This window comes from Melopsittacus undulatus, chromosome 7, assembly GCF_012275295.1.
Source record: "Melopsittacus undulatus isolate bMelUnd1 chromosome 7, bMelUnd1.mat.Z, whole genome shotgun sequence".
In the NCBI taxonomy this organism is placed as follows: domain Eukaryota; kingdom Metazoa; phylum Chordata; class Aves; order Psittaciformes; family Psittaculidae; genus Melopsittacus; species Melopsittacus undulatus.
In genome coordinates this window covers 43,020,314-43,040,262 of record NC_047533.1, presented here as the reverse complement: position 1 = coordinate 43,040,262, position 19,949 = coordinate 43,020,314, and the positions used below count along the sequence as shown (strand labels likewise).

The 19,949-nt window shown below is 39.5% G+C and overlaps 1 protein-coding gene across 3 annotated transcripts in view; it reads left to right on the top strand.

The window, feature by feature from the left end:
• Positions 1 to 18,349, top strand: part of RAPGEF2 (Rap guanine nucleotide exchange factor 2) — a 185,207-nt gene extending 166,858 nt beyond the window's left edge. For 2 of the 3 annotated variants that reach the window (XM_034064592.1, XM_031048724.2), the window contains 8 exons: positions 194 to 217; positions 1,255 to 1,478; positions 2,286 to 2,471; positions 4,206 to 4,358; positions 9,817 to 10,042; positions 11,598 to 12,157; positions 14,686 to 14,991; positions 16,228 to 18,349. In XM_034064592.1, the coding sequence (XP_033920483.1) occupies positions 194 to 217; positions 1,255 to 1,478; positions 2,286 to 2,471; positions 4,206 to 4,358; positions 9,817 to 10,042; positions 11,598 to 12,157; positions 14,686 to 14,991; positions 16,228 to 16,253 (1,705 nt within the window). In that variant the 3' untranslated portion in view covers positions 16,254 to 18,349. The remainder of the gene's footprint in view (positions 1 to 193; positions 218 to 1,254; positions 1,479 to 2,285; positions 2,472 to 4,205; positions 4,359 to 9,816; positions 10,043 to 11,597; positions 12,158 to 14,685; positions 14,992 to 16,227) is intronic. The other variant, XM_034064593.1, reaches the window with a different exon arrangement.
• Positions 18,350 to 19,949: the final 1,600 nt, after the last annotated feature.

The window sequence follows — 19,949 nt, the reverse complement described above, 5'->3', positions numbered from 1 at the left end:
CATACTCTTTTTCTTAATTTGAGCTGGAAGAGTTTGTAATATCTTACTGTATGCCTGAATCAAGGCTCTTTTTAATATTTGTGGGCTTCCAGAACTGCTTGTCCTGAGGTCTGGTCTTTTTCTTTCTGAGCTTGTGATCTTTCTCTATCTCTTCTTAAACCCATGCTTTACTCTTCCTGGCTCTCACTTGCAGGAAGAAGAAATGGAGGAGTTTGGGGTAAGTGGCTGGAGACAACGTGCACAGACATTCATTCTTCCCTTACCATTTGCATTGTTTCCTACTCGCTACCTAATTTTCTGGTGCTTTGATATTTTTTCTTTTGTTAACCCTTTTTTACTGACAATACATTTTCAACCAGGAGTGCTTTTGCTTTTGATGTTAAAAAAACAAACATTGTAAATTATAAGTGTAGGTAGGAGTGGGGTGCTCTCCTTCCACACCTTCAGCTTAAATTCCCAAAGGAAGTGACTTTTGGTAAAAGAGAAATTGTAAAATGGCAAGGTTGCAACAGCTGAAAATTGCTTTTAAACTTTCTTATCCCCAGTAAGCAACTGTCACAAATACAAAAGTTAAAACTTACAGTATCTGCTAAATTAACTTATTTTCATGTTACAATTCAGCCATCATTTTCAACAATTCAGGAACAATGCATCGCTTTCATATAGGCATACATACTTTGAAATGTGCATGACATTTGTTTCATCATAAACTAGCTGATCATTTTATTTAACAAAAAGCTGTCTTCAGTCTAGCAAGTCACAAGGAAGTTCTGTTCTGTAAAACTGGGCTGCATATTTTGTGTACAGTATGGTTTTTAAAGTATTTAGAGAGTTTTCAAAATGCCTTCTGTATATGTATTGAAATTCAGACCTCAGCTATAGTCTCCTGTCAGCATTGCCTCTCTGCATGAGCTTTTTCTAATGCTCCAATCTTCTCAATTGCTGGCTTACGTGAGAGAGCTAGCTTGAATGCTTTTCTAGATGTGTGAAGTGATATTGCCTAGCTGGATCAGAATAGGTTAAAATATTTGTGTAATTAAAATAGTGCCTGTAACCAAGTAAAAAAATTTCCTGACCCTGATCTTTCTGTCTGTTATAGCTGTTTGACTTACTGGAATGAGGCATGTAAGCTTTGACCATAGACTGACATTCATGCAATCTTTTGCACATTTCATGCTTACCAAGTGATACTGTGTTGGACTAAGTCATACTTTTCCCCTCTTTTGTCTTCCCTCCTGCACCCCTTCACGCCAGATCTCTCAGCCAGGGCAGTACGAATGCAGCTGTGCTAGATGTCGCACAAACGGGGGGTCATAAAAAGCGGGTCCGTCGCAGCTCCTTCCTTAATGCTAAAAAACTGTATGAGGATGCTCAGATGGCCCGGAAAGTAAAGCAGTATCTCTCAAACTTGGATCTGGAAATGGACGAAGAGAGCCTCCAGACACTGTCTCTGCAGTGTGAGCCAGCCACCAACACATGTGAGCATTGGCATTTGTTACGTATTCTTCTCTAAGGAAGTAACTGGGAGCAGTAAGTAGACAATGAGGTGGGAAATGATGTGTCTAGTTATTTTGAAGTACTAAACATCTCTGAATCTTAAGGAAATCATCTTGCAGATTCACAATACAGAGGTATAGCATTTATATAGGAGATGAGGCTTTCAGATGATGTCATGACAAAGCGCAAAAGGGTTCTTTAGATTTTTCCATAATGAGGGTATGGAGGACCCACACAGTTCTGATGTACCCAGGCTATTGGTGTGAATAGAGTTGGTCATCCAGGCTATGTTGGCCTTGGGAGGGAGCAGGGGATTTCTTTATGTCCAAGTGTTTCAGAAACACTTGAAGAGCTGCACCTGGCTGCAGCAGAGAGGAACCTTATACTGGATATTTGTTTCATTTTGATTGAGGGAATGCTGTATTTTATGCCATTCTCTTCCTTCAGGGTAGCAAAAAATGGTAATTGGAGTCCTTATGATAGCCCAGTATAACTTCCAATCATGCTTTTGATAACTATAACAATAGTCATTTATGAGAGTTTTATTCTGAGAGAGTTAAATACATTTGATAATGTACATATTTAAAATATGAACATTAAGAGGGAAATGATTTAAATCTCCCCTTTTTTCCCTCTTCATCTTTTCTCTGTAAAGCTGTCCTACTGCATTAATTGTACAATTTTAGCACCTTTTAATTATTAGTTGACTGCTTTACACTGCTCAGATTGAAACTCCCGCAATATTTTAACTTCTATTCATTCTACTCTTTCTTCCATTTCTTGCCAAGTGCCGAAGAATACAGGAGACAAGCGATCTGGAAAATCTGAAACATCACCAGTGGCTCCCCGGGCAGGCATCCAGCAAAAAGTGCAACAACAGCAGCAACATAAAGTAAACCAAGCATTGCAGGTCCCTGCTGTATCTCTCTATCCTTCCCGCAAGAAAGTGCCAGTCAAAGACCTCCCACCATTCGGTAAGTGGAACAATGAAGCATTTGGTTTAATACTCAGAAGTTTGTTTGTTTATGTCAGGAAGGCCTTTTGAATCAAATAAGATTCAGACATTTATTTCTGGCAGTTTTATAAACAGGTTATGCCACTTCATGCAGTGTGTATGCTTAATTCTTTTCTCTAAAAGTGGAAAGAAATTGAGAAAAGCACCCTCTCAGTTTAATCAGTGTGAGTATTTACCATTAGTAGCAGCTGGAAAGAATAAATATTTCTGGCTGCCCACCCTGGGATTTTGCTTAACTTTTCCAAAGGGATTAGTGAATTGGAGCTTTTGAGTGGTCCATCTGAGATGCATCAGAAGTTTTGGTGTTTCTTTCAGAACCTGAACATTTAATGTGAAATTCATGCTTGCTGAAGCTGGTAGGCCTGAAGATTCACTTTGAGAATTGTCCCTTTGGCTTCTGCTCCCTAGTGCTTTTTTTATTGTTGTTATTCAGTCATTGCTACCTGTATGTTGATCATAGGTAGTGGACTGTAGGAATTTCTTCTAATCTGATTTCCAAATCTGTCCCAGCATGTGCACATAACATATATGCATTATTAAAGAACTTCTTACTTAGCACTTGCAGTATGGTAATATTCCTAATAAGTATATGTAGCATAAGTGGCCCTTCCTATTGGCAAGGTAATTTCAGAATGGTGATTTCAGAAAAGCTTAATTCTGATTTCCCTTTTTATTAGTTTTATTTGTGCTCTTCTTAGGCTGCTAGTGAAGCATTAGAACCAGCAAAATAAGTAAGAAACAATTCCATATTCATCTAGCTCTTGTTGATTTTAACATTAAACTTTAATTTTAAAAGGACTTTGAACCTCCATAGACTGTTATTACTCATGGTGAGAATGTTTTGGAAAACTGCTAGGTTATGTTGATGAAGTAGCTGTAAATGATTGCTAGCAGGATTCTGATCCAGCAGATCAAAGATAAATTCTGTAGAATTCCTGAAAATAACCTCTACTGCAAAAACTGTCAGGGAAGCTCCATCTTCACTCTAAAGACTGTCCCAGGGTGAATTTTTGAGGGGAAGGAAAGAAAGAGATGGGTAAATGTTGCCTGAAGAAAAAAAATCCTCGATGACCTAAATCTCTACATCGTACATCATCTTTAGGATGTTTTTACTCTTTATTTTCCCAAAATAAGCTGGTGCAGAGATAGTTCTCAGAAATGAAAGGCAGAAGGGCAGCTGCAGGATGGCCTTGTTTTGTAAACCTGGTCTTATTAATCTTCTTTCCATCTTTCTTTGACCTAGTAGGCTACTCTGAAAAGAAACAAGAGAACAGTTTCAGTTCTTACTATATAAACCTTCACTAAGCAGTGAGATTTGTGTGTGTCTGTATTCAACATAATTTAGTTCAAGTTTCTCAGTAACCATTACTATGCATAGCCTTGTTTGTATAATTATATAGGCAGCATCCTGCAACACCAAATCTGCATTGTGTTTTCTCTGACAAAGTATTTCTTTCAGGTGGCCAGAATGAAAGACCAGCTACACTAATATGCAGCACTATAGATTGCTATATTAAACCAGGAATAGGTTTAAACATTTAGCTTCATTTAATCTGGTGTCAAAAACTCACAAATATCCAGGAAAAAAAATAATGTTTTTCCCTGTGTGCTGTCTGCTCTATAAATGCATTGTGAAACAGAAAGATGTATTTCTACTGGACTTCATATCTACCTACATTAATTCTATTTAAAGGCATTAACTCCCCGCAAGCTTTAAAGAAAATTCTTTCATTATCTGAAGAAGGAAGTTTGGAACGTCACAAGAAACAATCTGAAGACACAGTCTCGAGTGCATCTTCACAGCTGTCTTCACCTCCCACTTCACCACAGAGCTCTCCAAGGAAAGGTATTAGGCATTCAGTATTTCTCATTCTGTTTCCTGTTGAAGCTCATAGACTTTGGAGACTTCTGAGAAAGCATTTGGACGCTCAGGATAAATTATTGCTGCTGCTCCTATTTTTGTCACATATGGTCAGCGACAGTGCAGGAAGTTTAGTGCAGGGTGGGATACGTGAAAGGGTACTTGGGAACCTGATTTCAGGGATACCTGAAAGCCGTCTGGTTAACAAGAGCAATGAAAAATAGCCTAATGTGATACAGGATTTGATGCAGAAGTTCACTCGCACTGTAGCTGCTTCTGACAAAAATATCCCCATCATCAATATTTTCTGCCACTGGAAGGATGGGTGGACTGAAATATCTTTGTACAGCATACTAGCCTATTAGAAGAAATATTTGCTATGTCATTCATCTGGATGGGATGTGACCTCTATATGATAGGCAGGTTTATGATATTCAGGATTCATATAACTAATACACAACATTGTTCTAGCAGCCTCATTATTCAAACACTGGATATTCAGAATCATAGAATCATTGAATAGTTAGGGTTGGAAAGGACCTTAAGATCATCAAGTCCCAGTTCCCCTGCCATGGGCAGGGACACCTCAGACTAAACCATATCACCCAAGGCTCTGTGCTATCACTGCAGTCCCTAATGAAGAGTCCCTCCCCAGCATCCTTATAGGCCCCCTTCAGATACTGGAAGGTGCTATGAGGTCTCCATGCAGCCTTCTCTTCTCCAGGCTGAACAGCCGCAACTTTCTCAACCTCTCTTCATATGGGAGGTGCTCCAGTCCCCTGATCATCCTCGTGGCCCAACTCTGGACTTGTTCCAACAGTTCCATGTCCTTTTTATGTTGAGGACACCAGAACTGCACACAATACTCCAAGTGAGGTCTCACAAGAGCAGAATAGAGGGGCAGGATCACCTCCTTTGACCTCTTGGTCACGTTCCTTTTGATGCAGCTGAGGATAAGGGTGGCTTTTTGGGCTTCAAGCGCACACTGAAGCCGGCTCAGGTTCATTTTCTCCTTGACCAACATCCTCAAATCCTCTCTGCAGGGCTGCTCTGAATCTCTTCTTTGCCCAGCCTGTAGCTGTGGCTGGGATTGCTCTGACCCACGTGTAGGACCTTGCACTTGGCATGGTTAAACCTCATAAGGTTGGCATCAGCCCACCTCACAAGTGTGCCAAGGTCCCTCTGGATGGCATTTCTTCCCTCCAGTGTGTCAACTGAATCACACAGCTTGGTGTCATTGGCAGACTTATTGAGGGCATACTCATCCCACTGTCTACGTCACCAACAAAGACGTTGTACAAGACTGGTCCAAACACCAGTCCCTGAGGGACACAACTCATTACTGGTCTGCAGCTGGACACTGAGCCATTGACCACGACTCTTTGTGTGCAGCCATCCAGCCAGTTCTTTATCCACTGAGTGGTCCACCTATCAAACTGATGTCTCTCCAATTCAGAGACAAGGATGTCATGTGGGACAGTGTCGAACGCTTTGCACAAGTGCAAGTAGATGACATCAACTGCTGCAACCCTGTCCATCAGTTCTGTAGCCCCATCAGAGAAGGCCACCAAATTGGTGAGGCAGGATTTCCCGTTAGTGAAGCCATTCTGGCTGTCACCAAGCACCTTGTTGTTTTTCATATGCCTCTGCATGCCTTCCAGGAGAATCTGCTCCCAGATTTTGCCAGGCACAGAGGTGAGACTGACTGGTCTGTAATTCCCTGGGTCATCCATTTTCCCCTTCTTGAAAATGGGGTTATATTTCCCTTTTTCCAGTCATTGGGAACTTCAACTGACTGCCATGATTTTTCAAATATGATGGACAGTGGTTTAGCAACTTCATTTGCCAGCTCCTTCAGGACCCACAGATGGATTTCATCAGGTCCCATGGACTTGTGCATGTTCAGGTTCTTAATATGGTCTCGAACCAGATCCTCTCCAACAGTGGTCCCAAGGTCTTCATTCTCACAGTCCCTGCATCTGGCTTCCAAGACTTGGGTGGTGTGGTTGGAGCCTTTGCTAATGAAGACTGAGGCAAAGAAGTCATTCAGAACCTCAGCCTTCTCCAAATCCTGTGTAGCCAGTTCTCCCAATAGCTTCTGGAGAGGGCCCTCATTGCCCTTAGTTTGTCTTTTATTTGCAATGTACCTATAGAATCCCTTCCTGTTATCTTTAACATCCCTAGCCAAGTTTAATTCTAACTGGGCCTTAGCTTTCCTGACCTGGTCCCTAGCTTCCTGGACAACATCCCTGCATTCATCCCAGGTCATCTGTCTTTGCTTCCACCTTTTATAAGCCTCTTTTTTCCCTCAGAGTTTCCTCCTTATCCATCCAAGGAGGTCTCCTGACTCTCCTGCTGCACTTCCTTCTAGTTGGGATGCAGCACTCCTGAGCTTGCAGCAGGTGATCCTTGACTATCAGCCAACAGTCTTGGGCCCCCCTGCCCTCTAGGGCTATATCCCATGGAACCTTACTAAGCAGGCTCCTGAAGAGGCCAAAGTCTGCTCTCTTGAAGTCCAGGGCAGTGAGCTTGCTGCACGCTCTTCTCACTGTCCTGAGGATCTCGAATTTGACCATCTCATGATCACTGCAACCAAGGTTGCCCTGGAGCATCACATTTCCTACCAGCCCTTCCCTGTTGGTGAGCACGAGGTCAAGCAGGGCACCTCTCCTTGTCAGCTCCTCTGTTACTCGTATAAGGAAGTTGTCTTCCACACAATTGAGAAACCTCCTGGATTGCTTGTGCTGGGCCGTACCGTTGCTCCAACAGATATCAGGATGGTTGAAGTCCCCCATGAGGACAAGAGCCTGTGAGTGTGAGGCTGCTCCTATCTGTCTGTAGAGTGCTTCATTCACAGAGTCCTCTTGATCAGGCGGTCTGTAACAGATTTCCACAGTAATGTCCCCCTCACTGTTCTCCCTTTAACACTGACACACAGACTCTTTGTTAATTGCTTACCTGTCCCCAGACAGAATTCCTTTCTCTCCAGCCTATCCCTAACATAAATAGCAACTCCCCCTCCTCCTCTGCCAGGCCTGTCTTTTCTAAAGACCCTGTAACTTTCCATTCCAACACTCCAGTCAAAGGAGCCATCCCACCATGTTCCTGTGATGCCTATTATATCATACCCCTGTAGACATGCACACATCTCTAATTCCTCTTGTTTGTTCCTCGTGCTACGGGTGTCTGTATAGAAACATCTGAGCTGAGCTCTAAATGAAGCTGGCTCATTGGCCGGAGCAGCTGGAATATCCCTATATTGTTCCAAGCATTTATTATAGGTGCTGGCAACTGACTGGGGGTGTTGGGATGGAATGATGCCCCCCTTCCCCAGCACATCTAGTTTAAAGCTTCCTTGACCAGCCTGGCAAGCCTCCTACCAAAACTGCCTTTCCCTTCTTAATCAGACGACCTCCATCTGCCTCCAGTAGACCTGGCATCCTAGATCGAGACCCATGGTCTAAAAATTGAGTTCCATGTTCTAAAATCTAGTCCCATGGTCTAAATTTGGGTATTTGAGAAATGTTATTACACATTGGAGCTTTTTTGATTGATTTTTTTTTTCTGTGACTTCATCAGGTAATTTTTTTAATTGAATTTGGGACTTCAAAAGGTTGGGGTTTTTTTGTTTTTTTTTTAAGCTTGTTTTTTCATTGTACATATTCTGGTTATGAATAGACAAAACAGAGAACAGAGATATTTTCCTGTAGTTTAAACAACAAATCCCCTTGAAAGTATGGTAACATAATTGCATTGCACATAACTTCTAAATTATCTTTTAAGAATATAATAAAATTTCAGTTTAATAGTTGCATGATATACTGTTATGGTAAAACATATATATTGAGGTTAAATTCTCATAATAGAAGTTCAGAATGCTAGAGATGAGTGTGTTGGAGAGTTTTGTGTGGCAATAACTGTCCCTAAACTGCACAGGGATCATAAGGATTTGGAACTCATGTATACTGCTTTTCCTACTTTCCTATCAAATGGGTAGCTAAGCCCTTTTCTTAAGATGGTAGATGGCAGTGCCAATCAGTTGAGGCCTTATGGCTCCAGACTGATGGACCTAACCAGTTCCTCTCATTTCTTGGAAGTGAGAACAGTAACAAGAATAACAATTCATCAATGGCCTCTGGGATAGGTGGGGTTTATGGAAACAAAAGGGGAGAAATGTAAGTCCAATTGGATTAGCAGAGATCTGAAAATAGGAGAGATTAATATCTCAAGAAAGTATGAATACCTATCCAAAATCTCTATTGAAATGATTTTTAGTAAGATCAAATGGAGGTGGATGTTATGTAGAGAAGATATAAATTATCACCTCCAGTCCTTGTAAACTAGCATCATGATTTCTCTCAAACACTATATGAACAAATCGTGAATTTCTATAAATATGGTAATGCCTGTGCATTCCTTGCAAAAGGAATTGGGATTCTGTACTTGGCTCATAGTGGGAAAAGTAGGGTTTATTTTTTTTGCAAAAGGCAAATCACAAATATGATTATGAAAAAAAAAAAAAAACCCAGCCTTGGTTTGGTGGTGATCTGAAGCTAGTGGTATGTTCTTTCAGACAAAAATTACAGTATTAATTACATGTTCTTAGCAAATGAATTGGGATGGCTCAGTTGAAGTCATCTTGACACTTGTAGACTGAAAGCGGAAAATGAAAACTGCGGTTACTTGTTGGAAGTATATTATTTAATGATCTTTAACTTAACTGGCAAGAGCATTCAGCACACCTTTGTTTTTAATACTAAAGCAAAAGCTGAATTTGCTAAATTTGCCTCTGACATGGTTTGCAGATTTTATCTCAGTCTGGCAGTGTCAGTGCTACCTCTGAATTACAGTATAATTTTGGTAATATATGCTATTTGGAATGCAATTAGTTAGCAAAGAACTACAAAGAAAGCTTGAAAATCTGGCCCATCTTAGCCGAGATACATAATAAGCAATCAGCCCTGACATCTGGGCTTTATGTTGTACCTGCTGCTCATCTCTGAAGTGTAGCTTTGCAGAACTGAAAAACCGTTTAAGAAGGTCCCTTGGAGTACTTTAAGCAGTAATATTGTCCAGGGCACCTCTTTCATTCTAGTCTTGGAGGCAATGTTTACATACAGGCAGTTGTTTGAGAAGAGAGATCTCATAATGTGGGCATACAGAATAATGATGCATTTCAAAATTATTTGGGAGAGAAGGGCAGAAAAGGAGGAAGGTGAGCCATTGGTTTCTCAGTAAGTAGTGCTTGTTCTCACAATCTTAAATCTCTTCAAAAGAGACAGAATACACAGTGTTACATAGTTCTGCTATCTATCTATTTTTTCTGCTTCTGTGTAAATGTAATTGTAATTCTGATTTACTATGGTAGCAGAATTGCCAGCTTCCTGGCAAGGACTGAGTAGTCTTCTCGGAGAGTCTGACTAACATGACATTCCCTTTGCAGGCTATACTCTGGCTCCTAGCAGCACGGTGGATAACTTCTCAGATTCTGGTCACAGCGAAATTTCTTCCAGATCTAGTATTGTCAGCAATTCCTCTTTTGACTCTATGCCAGTCTCTCTGCATGATGAGAGGAGACAGAGGCATTCTGTCAGCATTGTGGAGACAAATCTTGGTGTGGGAAGGATTGATAGAAGAATCATGATTGAACCAGATCAATACAGCTTAGGGTAGGAGTTTTATTTGTGCTTACTCGCTTTTTACGTGGCATGTATATCTATATTTTTTCATGTACCTTTCCCTGTATCTCTCTCAAATACTATTTTTTTTTTCTCCACTGCTTTTAAAAATTAGCATTTCAATGCCATGTTTTGTGATAATGTTCCTTTTTCTGACAAGAAAAAGTTTTGCACTCTTGAGTATGTGATGAGGTCTATAGAAGTAAGGGTTTATGTCAGTAGACCTTATCATCTGAGTATTTAGTAGTGCTGTAGATTATCCTCTTTATGGCAGACTAATATCATAGCCTGTTTTCTAGATGGAGAATCAACTGAATTAGGTGAGAAATTATTCATACAGTTACGCAGTGATCCAGCTAGTAATTTTGCAGTTTATTTCATACAAAAGTATGTATTTATCTAACTCAAAAATGTTTTATCCCAAATATCTCTTCTAGTCAACAATAATCAGAAGCTAAAATTTACATTAGGCTGCTGGATTTCTAGGTAATTTTCTAGATAATTAACTTATGTAATGGTGGGGAGGCTAGTGCTGTGAGGAGTTCTCTGAATCTCTCTAGCAGTGAGCCTTGGTCTGAAAATAACTGGAGGTCTGGATCCTATTTAGTCTCCATTTACTTTTCTGACCTGTTATTTGGATGCTTCAGTCCTCTAAATGATCTCAGAGTTTTTAACCCTGTGGGGTCTTGTGCATTGTAAGCCTGTTCTAAGACTAGTATAGCTCAGTTTTGGGAATACCAGGCCATGCAAACTCTTTAATCAGCTGTCTTAAATATGTGGAAGAGCAGGCTTCCAGTCTGCATAGCAAGCTGCCCTGGAAGGACAAATCCCAGCAGCCTGGAAAGCTGCTGAACAAAAGTGACACTATTGGTTTTCTCTAGTACTATGTAAAGTGATAGTGTCAGGCTTTTTACTTCCTGAAAGGCTGTAGAGAACATAACTTGCTCCATGAAATAGCATGTGTTTCCAAATGAAGGTTAAAATGAGTTTCCATTTGCAAGAACTGTTGAAAAGTTGGTTTTCAGAGTTTCCTAAGCAAAAAACAAATTTTGAAAAGCTGAAACTTAAACCTGAGTATCACCTGGCTCCTGCTAAAACTCTTTAACTTATGATCCTTTGCTTTGCATGGCTGGGAAAGCAGAAGGAACCTATCTGTTGGCTTGTCGCCCTTTATATATGTCAAAGGGCTGCTGCGAAGCTGGGTTTTTACCTTTTGAAATGACTCCAGTGAAGTCAGGTTATCCATCCAGTAATTGTTTTGTTGAGGACAAACTTGAAAGGGAAGTGCTCTGTTCTCAAAATGGAATTAGTCATTAATGCAAATAATACTTACTCTGAATTGTATCGTATCCTTCAATCACAGAATCGTAGAATAGTTTGGGTTGAAGGGACCTTTTAAAGGTTATCTAGTCCAACCCTCACCTTCCCCTGAGTATGTTTGCTTTCTCTTGATTGTTGAATTCTTCAAATGTTGTAAATGATCTCCAATTCCAATGCTGGATTTATTTATTTTTATTATTTTTCCCCCTTGTCAATGTGCATCTAGCTCATATGCACCACTGTCAGAGACTAGAGGCCTGTATGCTGGAGCAACTGTGCTTTCTTCTCCTAGTACAGAAGAGCTGTCACAGGATCAGGGGGACAGAGCTTCACTTGATGCAGCTGACAGTGGCCGTGGTAGTTGGACTTCTTGTTCGAGTGGTTCTCATGACAACATACAAACAATACAGCACCAGAGAAGCTGGGAGACTCTGCCTTTTGGACATGCTCATTTCGATAGTTCAGGCGATGGGGCAGGACTGTGGGCCTCGGGCAGTCATATGGACCAGCTGATGTTCCCTGATCATGCTACAAAGTATGGCAGACAAAGCCAAGGCAGGGAGGGCCTTGATCAAGCACAGTCCAGAGCAAGCTGGGCATCCTCAACAGGATACTGGGGAGAGGACTCGGAAGGTGATACAGGTACCATAAAGCGGAGGGGTGGGAAGGATGTTTCAAGTGAAGCTGAAACCAGTAGCATAACATCTGTACCAGCAGAGGAGTCAAAGCCAGCTCCCATGCCCACTCATATAGCAGTATCATCAAGTAGTACAAAGGGGCTTATTGGTAAGTTAAGTTTTGTCTATCATGAAGTATTTTAATTAATTTGCTTATGGTTCTTCATATTGTTGTAAAACTGCATTTTTTTTGTCTGGATTTATTTTATTTTAAGCAAAATTGAACATTTTTCAGGCTCTCAGATTTTCCCCTCTAAGTGTGCATTTATTGCTAGGGAAAATATCACTGTTAAGTCTCAGCACCTTTGTGTTTCTAGAGAGCCTGCCATACATGAAAAAAACAGCTCAGCTGCTGGACAGTGCATTGAGATGCTGACAGCTAATGTATTTAGATGTCTGTTCTGAAATGTGGTTTTTTTCTTCACAGTAAGACTCCACATTCTATATTCAGAAATCTTACTAAATGTGGCCTTTTTTGTTTGTTTTTGTTTGTTTGTTTTAGAAGTGTTTTACTTTATACATCTGTATGACTTGCCTGATAATTGTGAATATCCTTATTTCTGAAAATTGGATCACTTTGTGTTTAAATATGAACAGAAGTGTTTCTTTGGACTGCTGAATCTGAAAAGGTTCCTAAGAAGTTAGAGCTGTTGAATGATTTATAGTCATTTAGCAAAAGAAAGATCAAATAATATATAAATTAATATATGAAGGTGTCTTTGGCAGTGGTTAACATTTTTCTTATACTGTTCCTTCTGCGCATCCCAGTCCTTAGGCCATGCAAGCCCTCTCCATTTTGGTCTCTTGCCTTCCTTTCATTCCACTTCAGTTTGCCTTTCTTCAGGTTAATATGAAGAACTATTCAAATCCATTTTGCACTGACACAGATGAAAAACTGTCAGATTGAGGTCATCCTGAGACCACTGTGATAAACTGCTTTTCCATTTTCTGTCCCAGTATATTACTTAGCAAAGGCCCATTGCCTCAGAGTTTGGGTACAGGTGTGAATCTTTGAACTATGAAGAGAAGGAAGCTGTTCAGTTCAAGACTTTAGGTTCAGATTCACACCACTCACTAATTTTACTCTCTGATACCCCTGATTCCCACCAGAATGTGGAACAAGCATGCTTCCAAACTTGCCTCTCAAGGCAGTGCTTGCCACTGTTTTAGAGACTTGAAAGAATGAAAGACCTGAAAATTCAAGCCACTCATTCCATGCACTTTAGTACTATTAATTATCCTGCAAATATAACTGCTTATCACTGTCCAACATAAGCCACTATTTTTACATGGTTCTTTTGCAGTGTATAGACATTTATCTCTTGAGTATTTCAGTAAAAATTTTCTACAGAATTTCTTCTGCATCGTTACATTTCAGAAATATTTGAGTAAGATTTCTCAGAAATTTCTCTTCATGCTGCTTTGTTCCATTAAAACAGCTTGTCCAAGAAAAATACTGACATTCAATTCGAAATTACTTTTCTTTGTTACAATACTAAGACTTTTAGTCTATAAAAACTTGCATCCAAGTAGCACTGGTCCATTTTAAGCTCCTGCTTTCAGTCAGTTCCATGCTGCCTAATGCAGGGTGATGTTGTGATCATCACTTGTGCAAGAATATACAGTGTATGACAAGCTGTGGAGAGTAAATTTTCTATGTCAGTGTTTTTTCATGCAGTGTTTGCTTTTGCACTTTGAGTTAAGTGATCATGTACTGAAGGGCCAGACCCACACAAAGTGTTCAGTATCTAAGTCCCAGCTGACTTCTTTAACCAAGCATAACTCCAAAATAGTCACACCTATTTGCTGTTCGTCCCTTCAGATGCTTAACTTTCTTAATCACTGTTTCCTCCCTAGAAGTTCTCTGCAAGGTAGAACTTCTAAGTATGCCCAAAGTTAAGCCTTGTTCAGGTAAACAGTTATGTCTGTATGGGATCCACAAACTAGGTGGTGATCTTTCCATTACATGTATAAAATCATATTTAATCATTGTTCTTAAAGGCATGCGTTAAAGTTTTAATTTTGGAGATAATACTACCATAAGAGCAGTGGGCAGTAGTGCATACAGAAAGTATGCACTTCCTTACATTTTGGGACTGTAGCTTATGTCTCATTATGTAGTAAGATTTGTAGAAAGAAATAATTTTCCAGGTGCCTTCCCTCCCCCCTGCAAGATGCTAAAAACAAAAGAGATGTTAAGTACAAAGCCCAGCTTCAGGATTAAGGTAGTCATGTGTTTGGAGACATGTCAGTATTCCTGATATTTGCCACTTATGTGGACAGCTGAGTCTTGCACTTTACTTAGATCAATGCATGTTTTACTCTATATGGTTCATAGAACAGCTTCAGTTGCTAAGTTTGAGCAAATTCTGTGTAATTTGGTGAATTTTATTAGACTAGTGCTTCACTCCTGGAAGAATAGCTAAACCCTGTCTATGTTGTTTATTCGATACTTTCTTGCATGGTTTATTTTTCAAGACCTTATTGTCTACTGTGTATTAGTTAACTTTTGTCCTTCAGATTTTCACCTCCTGGGGTGTTGAGTTCATTGATGTTTATTTAACTTTCATTGTTTGTTTTCCTTTAAGCAGTTTTCCTCTTACTATCTCTCATAATAATCTGTCATTTTTTCTGCAGCACGAAAAGAGGGTCGATATCGGGAGCCACCTCCAACTCCTCCTGGATATGTAGGAATACCTATTGCTGAGTTTGCAGAAGGTGGTTCCCATCCAACCAGAAAGCCTCCAGATTACAACATAGCACTTCAGAGGTCTAGAATGGTGGCACGGACATGTGAGACTCATGGGACATCAACTCCGCAGCAGCAGTCACATGGCCATTCAACAAACAGGCCTGTGAACAAACCTCAGTGGCATAAACCAAATGAGTCAGATCCACGTCTTGCCCACTATCCATCTCAAGGGTTTTCCGCAGAGGAAGATGGTAAATTTCTAGTTGTTAGATTTTGAGTGACCTGCATGCAAAACTGGTCAATGCTTTCACAAACACAAAGCAAATTACACAAATGCGTTCCAACATTGCAATTCTTGCCATAATTTGGCTCTCTTTCATCTTTCAAAACTTGCTATTAACTTTTTGGAAGGGGAGGAATTTAATTAATTCTTAATACAATTTCAAATTTGGAATGTAGGTCCACCTGAATTTTGGTCAACCAAGCAGTTGGTTTAGGCAACTTCGCTGGCAGTGCCTATGTTCACCAGGTACAGGCCTGACTGCCCTTAAAGTTTCCAGCATACCTAGTGTTTAACGCTAGCCAGATATTTAATAGTCAAAAATTATTCTGGTCTGTAGAATATCTGCCCGTCTGTGCCATAGAGCGTTGCTGGTCAGGCTTATTTGGATAATCACTCACATTCTATCTGAAACTCTTAGGCTGTGGACACTGGCTGTTCTATATCAACTGCTTCTTATAATGAGCCCACTACTCTTTTGCTGCCTTGCTTGCCCAAGTTTGTCTGCTTCTTTATGCTTTAGCTCAGCTTTAGTGATAGAAAGACTATATAGACATAGTCTTTCTGTTTTTCTACAGAGTGAAGGCATAGCTAGATTGCATTTTTAGGGATAAGTGCTCAAAATTAGGCAGCCAGTGGCCAAATTACACATTTGAATACTTTGTTTTGCTAACGAAAGAAAGGCTAACATTCCCCTTCCCTCCCTAACACTTAGTTAGTAAGGCTTTATATGTAGGATGAACTCTGCAGTTGAACCTGATGGAAAAAGTGAAGTCTACCTTAATCAAATTGCCACAAACTTTGAAAATTACCTTGTCAGAGACATTTAATTGTTCCTACAAATGCTAACTAAAGCTGCTCTCAGGTTTGGTGCAATCTTAATTTAAAGAAATCACAGATATATATTCAGGGAAAAATGTAAGATGGCTTTATGAAGCTATCTGGGCATAGCTGTTATGTTCCTCAGGTTGAAGAACTGCACCTAGCTCAGTTATAACAATTGTCTTAATTCCTTTGAGAACAAAATTATGAAGGAATACTTCTCATGAGACCTGAAATGTACAGATATTTAGATTTGTTTAAATTATATACCTAATACAACAAAATGGAAAAAACATGAGGACCATACAGGTTTTTTTTTCATTCAGTAGCAGTCTTGTTCTGTATGAACTAAATTCTATTTTCCCCTACCCTATTGTGTTTGCAGAAGATGAACAAGTTTCTGCTGTCTAAGACTTGGGCTTTTCTGGATCCAGAGTGAGCCACCTTAAAGGAGAGCACAAGAAGACGTCCCTAGAATAGGAGCCTTGGAACTATAGTTAAAGGATGGTGGACCTATTTGCCTCCTTCCCTGCCTTAAAGCAGCATGGGGCTTCTTCCTCTGCCCCTCCCCCTTCTGTCCCCTCTCCCCTTGCATGTGAAATACTGTGAAGAAATCGCCCTGGCACTTTTCAAACTGTGTTGCTTGAAATGCACAGTGCAGCAATCTCCAAGCTACCACTGTCGCTGTCTGCCACATCACACAGTATCATTCCAAATTCCAAGATCATCACATCAGGATGATTAACTCTGGCTGCACTTCCCAATGCCTGGAAGGGTTTCTTTTTTAAATCTTCCATTTAGATTTTAATTACAATCCTAGCACTTAGTCTCGTTGGGATAATGAGATAAGCTAGTTGTCAAATTACAATTGGCCTTTAACCTACAAAGAGAGAGATGCATTGAAATCCTTCAAGGAGCAGTGCTTATTTGCTTGTTTACAATGCCTCTGTTACAGTTTTGTATGTTTGCGTTTTGGAGATCAGCTACCGCATCTGCATAGTGATTACAGTATTATTTCATACCTGTAAGTAGGGTTGCCAGCCTGAGCTCCTGGAAAAAATGTTGCTGTCACATGGCTGAGCAGGGCAGAAGGGAAGGCAAAGGTTATGGGATGCAGCCGTTCCTTGACTGTCTCACTTTACTCTTAATGTACCCCACCTTGGAATCTTAAAAACTTTTGTACATGCTAGCGGGAATGGCATCCTCAGCTAGGTCTAAATGTAGAAACAGGTTCTTGCAACTGGCTGGTGATGGAAAGAGGACACTGTGTGTCTCATACCTGTGCCTTGTGGAATACAGGATGGCAGACTAGAAAAGAAAGTGTCCCATTCTAATGAGACAGATGGCAACCCCACCTTTAAGTTATACATTATTATTTTTTTATTTTTTTTTACGATATAGTAGTAATATTGAAAGAAAAATTAACTGGATAACATTGCAGTGAAGGAAGTTGGGATGTCACAGCTCATGTCAGCTGTTAACACTGATCTAATAACCTCCATCTATTGACTTTGGCATTAGGGGATAAATGAGCCTTTAAGTAATGAAAAATAACACGGTTAGATTTGCCAGCCTTTGCAATGCAGAAATAGTCACAACTGTTAATGGCTTCATGGAACACTGCATGTGTAGAGAAGGCCAATGTGTAGCAACCACCTGCTCACAGCTGCTATTAACCCTATAATGACTGAAATGACCCTCCCCTCTATTTTTGTGTTGTTTTTGCACAGACTCCGGAGAAGTGAAGGCTGCCAATCCGAGTAGTACTCAAATGTGAGGAACTGCTGGTCTTGGATATTTTTTTTTTTCCATTGAACTCAGCTGATCATATTGATCAGTAGATAAACGTAAATAGCTTCAACTTTTAAAGATCAAATTGCAGTGTTTTTTCACTGTATCAAACAAATGTCAGTGCTTTATTTAATTCTCTCTCCTGTAATCATAGCTTTTGTCTATTTGCTTATATATCCCATTGTCAATTATGCATTTGTAATTTTACATGGAATATGCATTATTTGCCAGTTTCATTCTCAAGGCTATGGACCTCATGTGCATATAGAAATACAAAATCCTAGCTCTATCACAAGTTGCACAAATGTTATATAAGCATTAAGTAATTGTAGACCATAGGACTGCTAATCTCAGTTCGCTCTGTGATGTCAAGTGCAGAATGTACAATTAACTGGTGATTTCCTCATACTTTTGATACTACTTGTACCTGTATGTCTTTTAGAAAGACATTGGTGGAGTCTGTATCCCTTTTGTATTTTTAATACAATAATTGTACATATTGGTTATATTTTTGTTGAAAATGGTAGAAATGTACTATGTTTATGCTTCTACATCCAGTTTGTATGAAGCTGGAAAATAAATAAATATAACATTAATGAAGTCCATATTGATTCTTATGCATTTTACATGTTCCACATACTTGAACAAATTTATGAAAAAATTTTACTTCTCTGTGTATTAATATTAAAGGGAAATTGCCAAGTGATGTGGGCAAACCACTGGTGTAGAGTTTTTCTTGATATGTACTTGTGCTGCTCATAACTCCTGGAAAGCTTAATGTGCATACTGCTGAATGAGAATGACTGATGTGTTACATGTCCCCAGCAGGAACATTTGAGGTGCCAAGAGAGGACTGTAGGTATGGTCTTAGATATATATTGAATGTAAACAGTATTAAGGGAATGATTGTGGTGATTTTATGTTCTGAGTAGTGTGAAAGTAAGGAATACATGTTTTAGCATTTCAAAATGATCCATTTGATTTTTTTACCAAAGAAGGTATTTCAAGCAATGAAGATCACCCAATACCATCCCCAGTAATAAAAGTTGACATTAATTCAATGTCAGATCTGTAGATTTATTTTTTTTCCAGGGGCTAAAGTCATTATTTTCAATAGAATGCAAAAGACTGGGTTAAAATGTCACTGCTAAAGCTTTTATCAGCTGTATCCCGTTTAGCTTTAAAGTGCTTGACAGGTGTTGTTTCCAAATATAAAATTGGTTCATGGCAAAGAGAAGCAACAAAATGCTCTGTCTAGATTTAAGTCTTCCTAACATAACCCTAGAAACATTCAACACTGAATACAATCAGAAGAAAGTTAAAAATCATTGAAAATACAGGACTTGTCAGGATTCTCTGTCATTGGAATCTCTAGGAGGGTAAGGAAATAAGTTATAGAGATGCAAATTTTTAGGGTGTGTGTGTGAATGGAATTACTTTCTGTGAATCTGTGGTCATACTTGTTGCGTATGTTTCAACAGGCTAGAGAACCACCGTTATTAGTGGCTGACATTAGTAGAATGAAAGTACATTTTTACATGTCTTACCTGCAAGTTTGTCCTTTGGTAAAACTAAAGGTAATTCCTCTTAGCAACTTGTGAGGTATATGAACTGTTTGCAAATTTGTAAATAATTTTTCAATATACTTGATACAGTATTGAATTCCCTGTTCTCCTGTTCATGCCTCCCTTCTGAACACATTATGGACAGACATCCATAACACTCATGATCCAATACACGTAGCTCATTGTGGACTGGGAGATAAAGAGCACTTCATGCAGCAACCGATTCAGTTGAAATAAAAGCCTTGCTAAGGTATGTCTTCTTGTGAAATAGATTTGATAGTTGTTCTAGCACATGTAATATAAATTTTGTACTTACTGTGTGGCTGCAGCAAGATGCATACAAGTAAACTACCAGTTGCTAGAATTTAGTGTTGCATTTAACAAAATCACATGGAACACTGAAATCTAAGGAATTTTTTTTTTTGTTTGAAGAAACATTCAACTCTCTGTACTCTTTTATGAAGTAAGTTTTTTTTTTTTATAAACTTTTTGAGTCAAAGGCTGCTTCTTTATGAAGTATATTACACACTGGAGTCAACACAAAAGAAAATCTGAGGTACTGAGGGTACTGCTTTAATGATTTAACTGTGGCCATCTGGAGAAGCATGTGTGTTTTACATCTGTATATCTAAGATTAAAATATTTGGTCCACCTAAAGTGGGGGACTGTGTTGCTATTTCAAAACAAAGCAAAAAACCCTGAAAGCCTTCTGTTTGCTTCAAGACTTTGTGTGCTATGATGATCATTATTA